The following is a 16,178-nucleotide window of genomic DNA, read 5'->3' as shown; positions in this document are numbered from 1 at the left end:
AAGCTAGAAAATCTAGAAGAAATGGACAAATTCCTCGACACATACTCTCCCAAGACTAAACCAGGAAGAAGTTGAATCTCTGAATAGACCAATAACAGGAGCTGAAATTGTGGCAATAATCAATAGCTTACCAACCAAAAAGAGTCCAGGACCAGATGGATTCACAGCCGAATTCTACCAGAGGTACAAGGAGGAACTGGTACCATTCCTTCTGAAACTATTCCAATCAATAGAAAAAGAGGGAATCTTCCCTAACTCATTTTAGGAGGCCAGCATCATTCTGATACCAAAGTCTGGCAGAAACACAACCAAAAAAGAGAATTTTAGACCAATATCCTTGATGAACATTGATGCAAAAATCCTCAATAAAATACTGGCAAACTGAATCCAGCAGCACATCAAAAAGCTTATCCACCATGATCAAGTGGGCTTCGTCCCTGGGATGCAAGGCTGGTTCAATATACGCAAATCAATAAATGTAATCCAGCATATAAACAGAGCCAAAGACAAAAACCACATGATTATCTCAATAGATGCAGAAAAGGCCTTTGACAAAATTCAACAACCCTTCATGCTAAAAACTCTCAATAAATTAGATATTGATGAGACGTATTTCAAAATAATAAGAGCTATCTATGACAAACCCACAGCCAATATCATACTGAATGGGCAAAAACTGGAAGCATTCCCTTTGAAAACGGGCACAAGACAGGGATGCCCTCTCTCACCACTCCTATTCAACATAGTGTTGGAAGTTCTGGCCAGGGCAATTAGGCAGGAGAAGGAAATAAAGGGTATTCAATTAGGAAAAGAGGAAGTCAAATTGTCCCTGTTTGCAGATGACATCATTGTATATCTAGAAAACCCCACTGTCTCAGCCCAAAATCTCCTTAAGCTGATAAGCAACTTCAGCAAAGTCTCAGGATACAAAATCAATATACAAAAATCACAAGCATTCTTATACACCAACAAGAGACAAACAGAGAGCCAAATCATGAGTGAACTCCCATTCACAATTGCTTCTAAGAGAATAAAATACCTAGGAATCCAACTTACAAGGGATGTGAAGGACCTCTTCAAGGAGAACTACAAACCACTGCTCAATGAAATAAAAGAGGATACAAACAAATGGAAGAACATTCCATGCTCATGGGTAGGAAGAATCAATATCGTGAAAATGGCCATACTGCCCAAGGTAATTTACAGATTCAATGCCATCCCCATCAAGCTACCAATGACTTTCTTCACAGAATTGGAAAAAACTACTTTAAAGTTCATATGGAACCAAAAAAGAGCCCGCATCGCCAAGTCAATCCTAAGCCAAAAGAACAAAGCTGGAGGCATCCCACTACCTGACTTCAAACTATACTACAAGGCTACAGTAACCAAAACAGCATGGTACTGGTACCAAAACAGAGATATAGATCAATGGAACAGAACAGAGCCCTCAGAAATAACGCCGCATTATCTACAACTATCTGATCTTTGACAAACCTGAGAAAAACAAGCAATGGGGAAAGGATTCCCTATTTAATAAATGGTGCTGGGAAAACTGGCTAGCCATATGTAGAAAGCTGAAACTGAATCCCTTCCTTACACCTTATACAAAAATCAATTCAAGATGGATTAAAGACTTAAACGTTAGACCTAAAACCATAAAAACCCTGGAAGAAAACCTAGGCAATACCATTCAGGACATAGGCATGGGCAAGGACTTCATGCCTAAAACACCAAAAGCAATGGCAACAAAAGAGAAAATTGACAAATGGGATCTAATTAAACTAAAGAGCTTCTGCACAGCAAAAGAAACTACCATCAGAGCGAACAGGCAACCTACAAAATGGGAGAAAATTTTCACAACCTACTCATCTGACAAAGGGCTAATATCCAGAATCTACAATGAACTCAAACAAATTTACATGAAAAAAAACAAACAACTCCATCAACAAGTGGACAAAGACATGAACAGACACTTCTCAAAAGAAGACATTTATGCAGCCAAAAAACACATGAAAAAATGCTCATCATCACTGGCCATCAGAGAAATGCAAATCAAAACCACAATGAGATACCATCTCACACCAGTTAGAATGGCAATCATTCAAAAGTCAGGAAACAACAGGTGCTGGAGAGGATGTGGAGAAATAGGAACACTTTTACACTGTTGGTGGAACTGTAAACTAGTTCAACCATTGTGGAAGTCAGTGTGGCAATTCCTCAGGGATCTAGAACTAGAAATACCATTTGACCCAGCCCTCCCATTGCTGGGTATATACCCAAAGGACTATAAATCATGCTGCTATAAAGACACATGCACATGTATGTTTACTGCGGCACTATTCACAATAGCAAAGACTTGGAACCAACCCAAATGTCCAACAATGATAGACTGGATTAAGAAAATGTGGCACATATACACCATGGAATATTATGCAGCCATAAAAAATGATGAGTTCATGTCCTTTGTAGGGACATGGATGAAATTGGAAATCATCATTCTCAGTAAACTATCACAAGAACAAAAAACCAAACACCGCATATTCTCACTCATAGGTGGGAATTGAATGATGAGATCACATGGACACAGGAAGGGGAACATCACACTCTGGGGACTGTTGTGGGGTGGGGGGACGGGGGAGGGATAGCATTGGGAGATATACCTAATGCTAGATGACGAGTTAGTGGGTGCAGCGCACCAGCGTGGCACATGTATACATATGTAACTAACCTGCACAATGTGCACATGTACCCTAAAACTTAAAGTATAATAATTAAAAGAAAAAAGAAAATAATAATAATAATAATAATAATAACACTTGATTGATATTATTCCACTGACAGGACATTATTATTTTATTTCTTTTTCAGTATCTGTCATTCCAACAAATGTACTTTTACTTCTGTAGAGCTAAGAACCTTCTTGTCATTGTTTGAGTCCATCTTTCAATTTCCTCCTATTCACTGTGGCTCTTCAAGCCTGAATTCTGCCATCCCTAATTAGTGTTCATTTCAGAAGCCATGGTGCACCACAGGTTATCAAAATTAGAAGTGAGAATACCAGGAAGAACAAGAAAAGAAGCCTCGAAGATACCATCAGTACAACTCAATGTTTTCAACAAAAGGCAACACTGGAGATGACTGGTTTGTGAAAATCAAAAACTACTGATGATAAGTATCTCCACATGGGCTCATATATGTTTTATTGTCTGGAAAACAAATCTTATTTTGATATCTCAAGATACTATTAAAAAATCACTTTCAAATGAACTTTCTACATATAAAAGGAATAACTATCATAATCTAGAGTTTGTGTTTTATTTTTAGATTATTTTTTATTTTAGATTCAGGGGTTACATGTGCAGTTTTGTTACATGGATATACTAAGTGATGCTGAAGTTTGGGCTTCTCATGACCCTGTCAACCAAGAATGTGGTATCCAATAGGAGGTTTACAAGCCTTTCTTTCTTTCTCTTTTTCTCCCTCCCTCTTTGGAATTTCCGGTATCTATTGTTCCCATCTTGTTTCCATGTGTACCAATGTTTACCTCCCACTTATAAGTGAGAACACACAGTATTTGGTTTTGTGTTTCTGTGTTAGATTGCTGAGTCACATGGCAATTCTGTTTTTAATTCTTTGAGAAATCTCCAAATTGCTTTCTACAGGGGCTGAACTAATTAGCATTCCCACCAACAATGTAAGCATTCCCTTTTTTCCCCCACCTCACCAGCATCTGTGGGGTTTTTTTTTTTACTTTTTTAATAATAGCCATTCTGACTGGTGTGAGATGACATCTCACTGTGGTTTTGCTTTGCATTTCTCTGATGATTAGTAACGCTGAGCATTTGTTCATATGCTTGTTGGCTTCTTGTATGTCTTCTTTTGAGAAGTGCCAGTTCATATTCTTTGGCCACTTTTTAATGGGGATATTTCCTTTTCTTTTTAAGTTCCTTTTAGATTCTGGATATTAATCTTTTGTTGGATGCATAGTTTGCAAATATTTTTTTGCATGCAGAACCTCTTTAAGTAGGTCACACTTGTCAATTTTTGGTTTTGCTGCAGTTGCTTTTGAGGACTTAGTCGTAAATTTTTGGCCAATGTCTAGAAAACTATTTCCTTGGTTTTCTTCCAGGATTTTTACAGTTTGAGGCCTTAGATTTAATTTCCTTGATATATCTTCAGTTAATTTTTGTATAGAGTGAAAAGCAGTGGTCCAGTTTCATTCTTGTGCATATGGTTAGCCAGTTTCCCAGAACCATTCATTGAATAAGATATCCTTTTCCTTATTTGTTTTTGTCGATTTTGTCAAAGATCAGTTGGTTGTAGGAGTGTAGCCTTATTTCTGAGTTTTCTATTCTGTTACATTGGTTTATGTGTCTATATTTATACCAATCCCATGCTGTTTTGGTTACTGTAGCCTTGTAGTATTATTTGAAGTCAGGTAGTGTGATGCTTCTGGCTTTTCTCTTTTTGTATAGAGTTGCCGTAGATATTCAGCCTCTTTTTTGTTTCAATATGAATTTTAGAATAGTTTCTTTTTCAAATTCTATGAAAAATGACATTGGTAATTTGACAGGATTAGTGTTGAATCTATAGATTGCTTTGGGCAGTATGGACAATATAATGATATTGATTCGTCCAACTCATGAGCATGAAATGAGCATGGAATGCTTTTCCATTTGTTTGTGTCATCTTTCAGCGTGATTTTGTTGTTGCTGTTGTTGTTGTTGTTTTGTCTTTAGTGCTCCTCATAAAGACATTTTACATTTTTTAATTAGGTGTATTCCTAGGTTCTTTATATTTTTATGGCTATTGTAAATGGGATTGCATTCTTGATTTGGGTCTCAGTCTGAATGCTATTGGTGTATAAAAATGCAACTGATTTTTGTATGTTAATTTTGTATTCTGAGACTTTGCTGAAGTCAATTATCAGGTCTATGAGTCCTTGGAGGAATCTTCAGGGTTTTTTAGGTATAAAATCATAAATTCAGTGAAGAGAAATAATTTTACTTCCTCTTTTCCTATTTGGATGCCTTTTATTTCTTTCTGTTGCCTGAATGCTCTGACTAGAACTTCAAGTAAAATGTTTAATAGAACTGGTGAGAGTGGATATCCTTGTCTTGTTCCAGTTCTTAAGGGCCATGCTTCTAACCTTTCCCCAGTCAGTATGATGTTGGCTGTGGGTTTAGCATTGACAGTTCTTATTTCTTCAATGCCTGGTTTGTTGAAGATTTTTATTATGAAATGATGTTGTATTTTATTGAATGCATTTCTGCATCTATTCAAATGACCATATTTTTTTTTCTTAATTCTGTTTATGTGGTGAATCACATTTATTTATTTGCATATGTTGAACCATCCTTGCATTCCAGGAATAAAGCCTACTTGATCATGTTGAACTAATGTTTTGATGTGCTGCTGGATTTTGTTTGGTTACATTTTGTTGAGAATTTTTATGTCTATGTTCATCAAGAATATTGGCCTATAGTTTTCTTCTTTGTTGTATCTTTGCCAGATTTTGGTATCAGGATTATGCTGCTTTATAGAATGAGTTAGGGAAGAGTCCTTCCACCTCAAATTTTTGGAATAATCTCAGGAGGATCTGTACCAGCTCTTCTTTGTGCGTATAATAGAATTCAGTTGGGAGTCCATCTGGTCCACAGCTTTTTGGGTTGATCAGCAATAATGATTCAATTCCTTTGCTCATTATTAGTCTGTTCAGGATTTCTGTTTTGTCCTGATTCAATCTTGGAAGGTTGTGTGTTTCTAGATATTTATTCATTTTCTCTGGATTTTCTAGTTTGTGTCCATAGTGATGTTCATAGTAGTCTCAGGATCTTTTGTATTTCTGTGGAATCAGTTGTAATGTCACATATGTTGTGTTCAGTTGTGCTTAGTTGGATCTTCTCTCTTTTCATTCTTTGTTAATCTAGCTAGCAGTATATCAATGTTGTTATCCTTCCGAAGACCCATCTTTTCATTTCATCGATCCTTTATATGTTTTCTGGGTCTCCATTTAGTTTTGCTCTGATTATAGTTATTTCTTTTTTACGCTAGCTCTGGATTTAGTTTGTTCTTGTTTTTCTAGTTCCTTTAGGTTGAGATTAGGTTGTTAATTTGAGATCTTTCTATCTTCTTGATGTAGGCATTTAGCACCATAAACTTTCTTCTTATCACTGCTTTTCACACATTCCAGAGGTTTTGGTATACTGTGTGTCTATTTTCCAATTTCAAAGATTTCTTTAAATTTCTCCCTTAATTTCATTGTTTGCACAAAAATCATTCAAGAGCAGGTTGTTTAGTTTCTATGTATTTGTGTGGTTTTGAGAGTTCCTCTTGGTGTTGCTTTCTATTTTTATTCTACTGTGCTCTGAGAAGATGCATGGTGTGACTTCAGTTTTTTAAAACTTATTGAGACTTGCTTTATGATGAAGTTTGTGGTCAATCTTAGAGTATGTTCTGTGTGCAGATGAGAAGAATGTATATTCTGTGGGTTTTGGATGGAAGATTCTGTAGCTGTCTATTAGGTCCAATTGGTCAAGTGCCAAATTTAAGTGCAGATTTTCTTTGTTTTCTGCCTTAATGGTCTCTCTAATTCTGTCAGTGGTGTGTTGAAGTCCTTCACTACTATCGTGTAGCTGTTAAAGTCTTTTCTTGGTTCTAGAAGTAAGGTTTTATGAACATGGGAGCTCCAATATTGAATACATATGCATTTAAAGTAGTACATCTTCTTGTTGAACTTAACTCTTTATCATTATGTAATGTCATTCTTTGTACTTTTGTACTATTGTTGCTTTGAAGTCTATCTTTTCATCTAATACAAAAATAGCAATCCCTGTCCTTTTTTTGTTTTCCACCTGTGTGACAGATCTTTCTCCATCCTTTTATTTTGAGTCTATGGGTGTCATTACATGTGAAATGGTTCTTCTGAAGATAGCAGAAAGATTGATCTTGTTTTTTTGTTTTGTTTTGTTTTGTTTTTTTAATCCAATGTGGGGCTATGTTTTAAAGCAAAAACAAATAGTACGCCAGGCTTGTAGAGCAATAACCCTAATAATTTTTTTAATAAACCATGCTTATTATTTACTTTTTTAAACAAAATTCAAGTACATTCTGAGGCAATATAGAAAAATTCTTTTACTTTCTTCTTTTCTACTTTCTTCCTCAAGTCTATTAAGCAAAGGCAATCTTTGTCAGGAGTGATTTTCATACATACACACACATAAATCTTTCACAAACCATGCAAGCATAATCATATACTTAGTTTCTGCAAACTGTATTTACCTTATTTCAGAAACATAACTTTAGAGAATTTCAAAATGTACAAAAATATAAGTCTTGTTGGCCATAATTATAATTCTAAGAAAAGTTTCTGTTTTTATTCTGTAACTATAGAAAATCTACTGGGATTTGGGAAGATGAGAATAACTTCTTTCTCCCTGAAAAGTAATATTTACTTACTGGAAATCATAGTGAGTCTTATGGAAATAATGATTGTGTAATAGTTGAACTCGACTTTCAAGAAAAAAAAGGTGAGTTTTGCTAGTTGTGCTGTTCACCAATGTTTCAAGAAAGGAATTTACTGATGTCAGAGTAATATGTCTTAAGGGAGGATTCGGCATAGTGATTATCATTCATGCTTGTATTAAGAAAAAACGTCATTTTTTAAAAATGGTATGCTATTAAATTCCTTCAGTTGGTTGTTACTATCTTTCTGCTGATAATTTCTATTTTGGTCATTAAAATTTTGGGTAGTTTAATTTACAAGGGAAAGATAGTAAGAAAAAAAAAAGCTGAAGTTTGAATCAATCAAATGTACTGTTACATTGTGGTTCCAGTAAAAGGTTTGATGGGAGAGGAGTCTGTACCTATTAGCTGATCTCCAAACAGCATTTCATCTCTGAATCTAATTTATTATCCCCTTACATAAATAATCAAGATTTGACTGCTCAAAAGTCACTGCCAACATCTCCATACATACTTGAGTATCATTCATCATCTCCTTTCCCACCATCCCCATCACACGCTGTGGCAGTGCTATCATCCCTGCTTCTAGGCTTTTAATCTTTAAGTCTTCATCCACATTCCTCAATAGATTTTTGCCCTATCTAATGCATTCCCAAGAAACCTTATACTTAATTTTTAATGTTGCCATCTCTTTCCTCTTTCCTATTAGTACAGTGCCTCTCAAAGCAGACTCTAAAAATAATCATCCATTCAGTAGTACCCATGAACTCATTTGTTCAAAATGTTCTTGATTACTTCTCTGTTGAACTTTCTTAGAATAATCTACTCTTTCTCCTTTAGGTACTTGAATTGTGAGTATGCGTTTCAAAGGGACTGAGGAATCTAAGAAAACACACCTCTGGCTGGGGTGAATAGAAAGGTACTGGAATCATAAATAGAGATTGAAAATATAGGCAAAATCAGCATTGTGAGTCCTGAATCAAAGAAGGAGGTTTGATGCATGTGGAGCATGATACTGTATATCTAAGTGGATATATGTCCAGTAAGTAATTGCAAATTTACATTTGAATCTCAGTTCAAGGTTGTAGCTAAAATTCAGATTGTACAAGTGTATATGGTCCTAATGTGATAACATCTTCCTAAAAAAATGAGAATGTTAAGGCAAAAATATTTCATTTCCACATATTTTGCTAGTGGCTGAGCTGAATTCAAAATTCAGATTTTTCTATTCATTCTTTTATACAAAACTTAATATACTGATCATAATAAAATAGTCTTCAACCATTTTAGTATTAACAATTATAAAATTGTCAATTTTATAGTATGGACAATAATGTTTGGAATAAAAAATAATATAAAGGCAAAACGAAACTGCTTATAAGTCTTCATCATGGTAGTTAATTTAAGTCAGATTTAATAAAGGACAAAGGAAAAAAGAATGTGTATATGAAGTAAAAAATGAGGTTCTGGCACTTAGAAGGCTTTAGAAATTAAGACCCTAGGATTTTCAAAATTATACCTAATTTTACATCAAAACTCATGACTTTCTTTATTTCTTCTTTCTCTACCACCATCAATAGTTTTATATTTGACTAGCTTTGTGGAAGTCTCTGAAAATATGAGAAATAAAATACATTTGAAATAAAACACATTAAGTTATCAGAGCAAGAATGAAAGAGAGAAATGTAGTACCAGCACAATCTCTGAAATAGAAGAAAAAATATGGTGAGAAAAAGTGTTGTTGTCTGAACAAGCTGATTGTAGGAATGGGGTTGGAAAAGACTTTAGTTTGAATGAGTCACTCTTATCTCGCATTTTAATATGTGATTGAGATTGCTGAGAAGGAAACTATTTTTCTTCTTTGTGAAGTTGCAGTGTCTGGGTTTCCAAGCCCAAATGCTATGCAACTCTCTAAGAACTTCATGCTTGACAGTCCTTCTACCACAATGGAAAGACGAGAATCCGAGGGAAAACTTATTGCAGTGGCAGATTTGAAGCCTTAGAAAAAAACTGCTTTTGTTGATATTATAGAAGAAGCTACAGAACCACTTAGGGGATAATTCGGTCACTTCTCTCTTTTGTACTGTGTACTTTTCAATTGTCATTGGAAATTTGCTTCCCAGTAAGCCTTCTGTATCTGTGGGCTGTGACACAAAAGCTTTACAAGCTTAAGCAAGTAAAGTGGATACTGTAATACCTTCCACAAAGTACTGGGAAAATAAAAAATACGACTAAGTTTTCAGGAGCAAGTACATTTGTTAAATTCACTGAGCCACTGGGGAGAAGGAATCTCCTTGACAATAAATGCTTTTCTGAAAAAGTAACCAAATGCATAGTCATTTGTATGCTAAAGTGTTACTAGTCAACAAAAGAAGGAACATGTGCAGTAGCATTTAAATGCTACTAATCTTTTGATGGACAAAAATTAATTATTATACAGGCATAGCACAATGAGAAACACTCAACATAGTCAGACAGGAGTGAAAAATGTCTATCGAAAACTAAGAATTTAGAGGAAAAAGTAGGCATTTCCTATATTAACTTGAATAATTGGAGACCGTTATTCTAAGTGAAGTAACTCAGGAATAGAAAACCAAACATTGTATGTTGTCACTCATAAATGGGAGCTAAGCTATGAAGATGCAAAGACATAAGAATGATACAATGGAATTTGGGAACTTAGGGGAAAGGGCGAGAGGGGTGTGAGGGATAAAAGACTGCAAAATTGGGTACGGCATATACTGCTTGGGTGATGAGTGCACCAAAATCTCACAAATCACCACTAAAGAGTTAACTCATGGCCAGGCATGGTGGCTCACACCTGTAATCCCAGCACTTTGGGAGGCCGAGGCTGGAAGATCACCAGAAGTCAGGAGTTCAAGACCAGCCTGACCAACATGGTCACTGTCTCTACAAAAATACAACACTATCTCCACAAAAATACAAAAAAATTAGCCAGGCATGGTGGCAGTGCTTGTAATCCCAGCTACTCAGGAGGCTGAGGCAGGAGAATCACTTGAACATGGGAGGCGGAGGTTGCAGTGAGCTGAGATCATGCTACTGCACTGCAGCCTGGGCGACAGAGCGAGACTCCATCAAAAAAAAAAAAAAAAAAAACAGAACTTACTCATGTAAATAAACATCACCTGTTCCCCCCAAAACCCATAGAAATAAACAAACAAACAAATAAATAAAATAATACTTAGTCCCCTGATACTTCCCATAGCTAACAGCAGCAGTAACAAGACCAGGTTACAAACTGAAGGTTTAGCACGTTATACTTTAAAATCTCTCTACTACTTGCTCAAAAATTGTATTTTTGTTATTATTTTTGACAATTAGGAACTCATATTTTAACAACCTCTATGCAATAAATAAAATCATCATAAATGAAAATATAACTTGAAAGATAATAGTTCTAGTTCCATTAATAACGATAAACACAAAAAAACAGAATTTTAACAACAACCGAACTTGAAATTCAAAGATGAAAGCGGCAATATGGAAAATCACAAACAATATTAAAATTAGGGCATAAATAGAGCTGAGCTTTAGGCATAGACCTGTAGATGACGATCCATAAATCTCCAATTTTATATCATAAATCTTAATTCAAAAATAAAAAATATATAAAATAAATGTTTAATGCTCTCTATGTAAATTTACTGCATAATACAACTATGTACTGTACCCGTACAATGTACTGGGTCTAGGTCATGTTATTAAAGTGGAGTAAAAACATGTGTAAACATTGCAATTCTTAAGAGAAAAAATGAAGTGAGCTCCTATACCATCTTGATTGCCCAGGAGAATCTGAGATTATAGTTTAAAGAGAGTAAAAGAAAACTAAATACTAAATGAGGGGAGCACAGAGACTAGAAACCCAACATATTCACGCAAGAGTAGCCTAAATAATGTTCTCTGTAGAGAAAAAATGTTTAGATATTCGGAGGCACATCTCTAAGGGCATCACAAGGTTCTAGCATATGTGGGACTTCTGGATGAGAAACATTGCTTTAGGTAAATAATTATCAATCAAGGTGCTATTTTGATCATAAACTATAAGTGTTAGCCTTTTCCATACTTGACCACTAGAATTTTCATTTTATAGTATCAGCTGCTCAGGTTGGATAAACAGATTGGTTGAAACCCTACAGCTACTCCACCTTCTAGTTGTATGGCCATGAGTAAAATACTTAGGCTGTATAAACATCAGCTTTCTAACCTAAAAAAAAGAAAAAAAAAGATATAATACTATAAATAAGTAATGGTGTTAATAGTGTCTACTTCAAAAGTTTATTATTACAAGTAAATGAATAAATCCACGGATAGTGTTTTAAACTATGTCTGGGACACAGTAGGCATGTAATATATGTCTGCTATGATGTTTTGTAGTGGACCATATTCATACATTTATACTGGAAGCAGCTGAGAAGCAGATCGAGGCATTAGCACCAGTCATAATGGTCTTTCAATTCCACAAAATTTTCCAAGCCCTTTCCCGCTTTAGGATGCTTGAACATGCTGTTCTCTTCGCCTAGAATACTCCCTTGCCCTTTCTTCACCTTGCTAATTCCTCCTCAAACTCTCAGTCTCAGCTGTCTATTCTTCTACTGTGAGTCCTAACCTGACTTGCCCTTCCACTCTTGACATCTAGTATAACTCAAAAGTACCCTGTATATTAAGGCACCATATCATTTACTTTTCTCTTATATCTTAATTATAAGTTGTATGTGTTTGTGTGTGTGTGTGTCTGTGTGTAAAACTCTCCATATGAATTCCTGCTATTTTCTAAGTTCAATAAGGGAAGCGATCATGTCTATTTTGTTAGCTTTAAATACAGTGCTTGGTATATCATTATTATTCAATACATATTCATCAACTAAAATAATGAATAAAATTAAATAAGTGAATGAATAGAATTCATGAGAAATAGAGCTGATTATGATTAGCTTGTGGATAGTGCTGAATTCCAGAATACCTCATCATTTTTTAAAGACACATAATAAAAATGTTGAACAAGAAGCACAAGTTAACATCTCCTTGTATCTCCTTCCCATGATAGGGATATGGGAGAAATGTCATTATTCATAATGTGGCCAGAATTTCCTCTAAGATATTTCAAGAGAAAAGGGCAAAATAATCATAACATCAATCAAAAAATCATAATTTCTCCAAAAATATAAATAGAATACCAGTAAATTACATCAAGCATAAGCTTACATAAATAAGGTACATAATCTCTTCAAATCTGTTCTTTACTTGACTATGGATATGTTGAAGTCAGAGTATTCAGAAAAAGGAATTTTTTTTTAACTAAAAGGTATAAAAATAAAGTGCCTTATGTTATCCTTTTAGGAAATATTAGGATCTTTTAGAAACAAGTAGTTGGCATACTCTAAAATGTAAATCACCTGTTTATTAAAATGAGATCTTAGTGCATCTTCCATAGTGGATCTTACATTTTATTCATACGGAGTAATAATCTGAGCTATAGTTCTTAATCATGGTTATAGATTTGTGTTACCTGTGAAAATTTAAAAAAAAGAAAGTGTCCAAGATTCTAAGTCCAGAAATACTGTTTCAAATGGTATGGGGTATGTTTTAGGCATTAGTGTATTTATTAAAGCTTTAGAGCTGACTCTGATATGAAGATAAAATTAGATACCACTTCTTCATAGAGAGATATAAACTTGATTATGATTGAGAAGCAATATCTGAATACTTCTCAAAAAATAACACTGAATACTGAAGCAAGATTGAGAAATTATATGGGTACTCTTAATCACCTGCTTTATTTGTACTAGATAATTTTAATAACCTGCACACTTGAAAAATATTTAAATATAGTCATTTGAAAGTTCTGTACTTCATCTAATTTCCCATTTAATTAAATATCATTTATTTAATTTAATTTGACAAATATTTATTGAGCTCTTGCTATACCCAAGGCACTTTTCTCCGACACTGAGAAATCAGAAAGTGTAACATTTGATTATAGAACTTGGACAGCTTATGTCAAGTGGAGACACGCACATACACAGTTTTTTAATTAAAAAAATGATAATGCCATGATGGAGTATTCTGGTACATAAAGTATACAAACTTCCTCCTTCTCCCCAAGACACAGGCAACTTAATGGAGCTGTCAAAGATTTTCATGAAGTGGGTAGCATTTGAGATGGATCCAAGAAAATGAATAGGATTTTTACTGCAGAACATAAAGAAGAATTGAGCAGGCTGGGTGCAGTGGCTCACGCCTATAATCCGAACACTTTGGGAGGCTGAGGCAGGCGGATCACGAGGTCAAGAGATCGAGACCATCCTGGCCAATATGGTGAAACTCCATCTCTACCAAAAATACAAAAATTAGCTGGGAGTGGTAGTGTGCCTGTAGTCCCAGCTACTCAGGAGGCTGAGGCAGGAGAATCGTTTGAACCTGGGAGGTGGAGTTTGCAGTGAGCCGAGATCATGAGTCTGCACTCCAGATTGGCAACAGAGCAAGACTCCATCGAAGAAGAAGAAGAAGGAGGAGAAGAAGAAGAATTGAGCGAAGATTTGGAGCCATAAAATAAGTGATGTTTTGAGGAATTTGGCTAGATCAGGGAGATGATAGAAAGGAGTGTAGGGGACAGATTACTGAAGGCTACAGATGTTTTCTACCCAGAATTATTGATCCTATGATCATTGCAGAGGTACATATGGTATAGAAACAGAAGACATAATCTAATTCTATTTCTCCAGGGAATGTTTAGTGATATTTGGGAAAATAATGCACACATGAAATAAGAATAGCATAATATGAATATTAAGTCATATATTACTGATGAATACTGTATCTCAGAAATTGAGACAAGCATATTTCAGAGAAAGGGAAGAGCATTCACACAGCTACGTAGCAGGCTAACTGGTTATCCCAATTCAATTAAAACACAGGGTTCCTGAAAGAAAATAATGGGAAGTGAAGATAAAAAGGTGAGAGAGAGTAAGACTATAGAGGACCCTATATATAAAAATTTAAATTTGTTGGCTTTTTAATGGTCAATAAGGATTCTCTAACAATCTGTATAACAAAGAAGTAGAGAAATGACAGGATTAGATTGTCGTTGTTGTGTTGTTGTTGTTGATGTTGTCCTTGTTCAAGCAATCACCATCTGCCTGGAACAGAATTAGATTTTTATGGTGGGACTTGGGTGCACTGCAAAGGAGGAAAGCCACAGGCAGAAGAAATAGTTACATGGCTACTGCAATAGTCCCAACAGGAGGTAATGAGATCCAGAACATAGTGGCATGTAGATCAGAAAGAGGATGTGTAATTGTACTGTGAGAACATTTTGACTGAAGAAGAGGGCTAGGTTGGTGGGTATGGGAGTTATCTTTGAAAAGAAAGGAAGATAGAAAATTAAGTAAAAGGGTGTCTTAGACGTTTGGATGTGACAGAGAGAGCGAGTATCCACTGAGGTCCTTAGCCACAGATTGGTTAAAAACTTTATGACTTTCATCACTGTCACTTCATGATTATCAGCTTTGCTTCATTATCAAAAGGCTTTAACCCAAGCTACTTCATTCTGACATGCCTACAGATCTGACATCCCTCGTTGCTACTAAAGGGGTAAGAATATATATTCCTCATAGCTTGATTTCCCACCATAAATCAAATTTAGAAATTATATAAATCCTAAATGTTTATGGTAGTTTGTTCTAGATATTACTCTCAATTTTTACTGACTACCTGGGGATTAATAAGAATGGTCATTGATAAGCTTATTTGGTAGGTGAAAAGTACTGACTAAATAATATAAGAGCTATTTGCTTATCCTAAATTAAAATTCCCTTTTGCAAATGACATAGTGGGCATAAGCGAACATTACTGTGTGATCTAATTAAAAGATATAAACAAATATAAGAGGGGTAAAAATATCTAGCTTAACAATATTAAGTCTGTCAGTGCTGAAAATATTTCTGGCTTTAAAAAGCACTTGCCATTTGGTTACATTAGGGAAATTCATAAAGTAAAATTAATTTTCCAAGATGAGAACAATAAAATTGAAAATAAAGTTAAAATATAATTATAATGAGAAAAAATTCTGAAAAATAAGTGCCATGCCCCATGAAATATATTTGCGGAAAATAAAAGCAGAAGCAAAGTTCACTTTTGGCTCATCACTTAACTATATTTATAGAGATGCACGTATTTTTCAAGTCTTGACATTGACAATTCCTCAATAGTAACTAATTTTGGAAAAATGAAAAGATTTCCAGTAATACATGAAGCTGTATTATTAATCAACATAAACAGCCCAAATGTTAATACAATTTAGATCATTTAAGACTAACAAAACTGTGACTAAATTAACATTGACTCATCTGTTGTACAGTAATTGCTAAATAACTGTAAAATACATTACATTCTGTTCATTACTGTTCCAATTATAATGTCCTTTTCTATGCACTTCTGTGTTCATCTACATTTAACTAAAAATAATGGAAAAGCAAATACTTACCAAAATGGTGGTAACAATCAAAGAACGATTGGATAAGGAATCTGTGATGTTTGCTGGCTTTCCCTTTTGACTTTCTGTCATATTCAGGCCACTGGCTGGATCCCACGTTCCAATCTATAAAATAGCATATGTAATTTGTAAATTGTCCATCAGGCACGTGGTAGAGAGTACTGCAAAAGAAAGTTAAGATTGCTAACACTTATTATTCACC

At 34.8% G+C, this 16,178-nt stretch overlaps 1 protein-coding gene across 6 annotated transcripts in view; it reads right to left on the bottom strand.

Annotated features, from left to right (window-relative positions):
- The window catches only part of GRIK2 (glutamate ionotropic receptor kainate type subunit 2), a 685,903-nt gene that overhangs the window by 241,526 nt on the left and 428,199 nt on the right, over window positions 1-16,178 (bottom strand). For all 6 annotated transcript variants that reach the window (XM_055391438.1, XM_055391439.2, XM_019030081.3 and 3 more), the window contains one exon: window positions 15,968-16,081. In XM_055391438.1, the coding sequence (XP_055247413.1) occupies window positions 15,968-16,081 (114 nt within the window). The remainder of the gene's footprint in view (window positions 1-15,967; window positions 16,082-16,178) is intronic.

The sequence above is a fragment of the Gorilla gorilla genome, chromosome 5 (genome assembly GCF_029281585.2).
Source record: "Gorilla gorilla gorilla isolate KB3781 chromosome 5, NHGRI_mGorGor1-v2.1_pri, whole genome shotgun sequence".
Taxonomy (NCBI): domain Eukaryota; kingdom Metazoa; phylum Chordata; class Mammalia; order Primates; family Hominidae; genus Gorilla; species Gorilla gorilla.
This window is presented reverse-complemented; position numbering and strand designations above follow the sequence as displayed.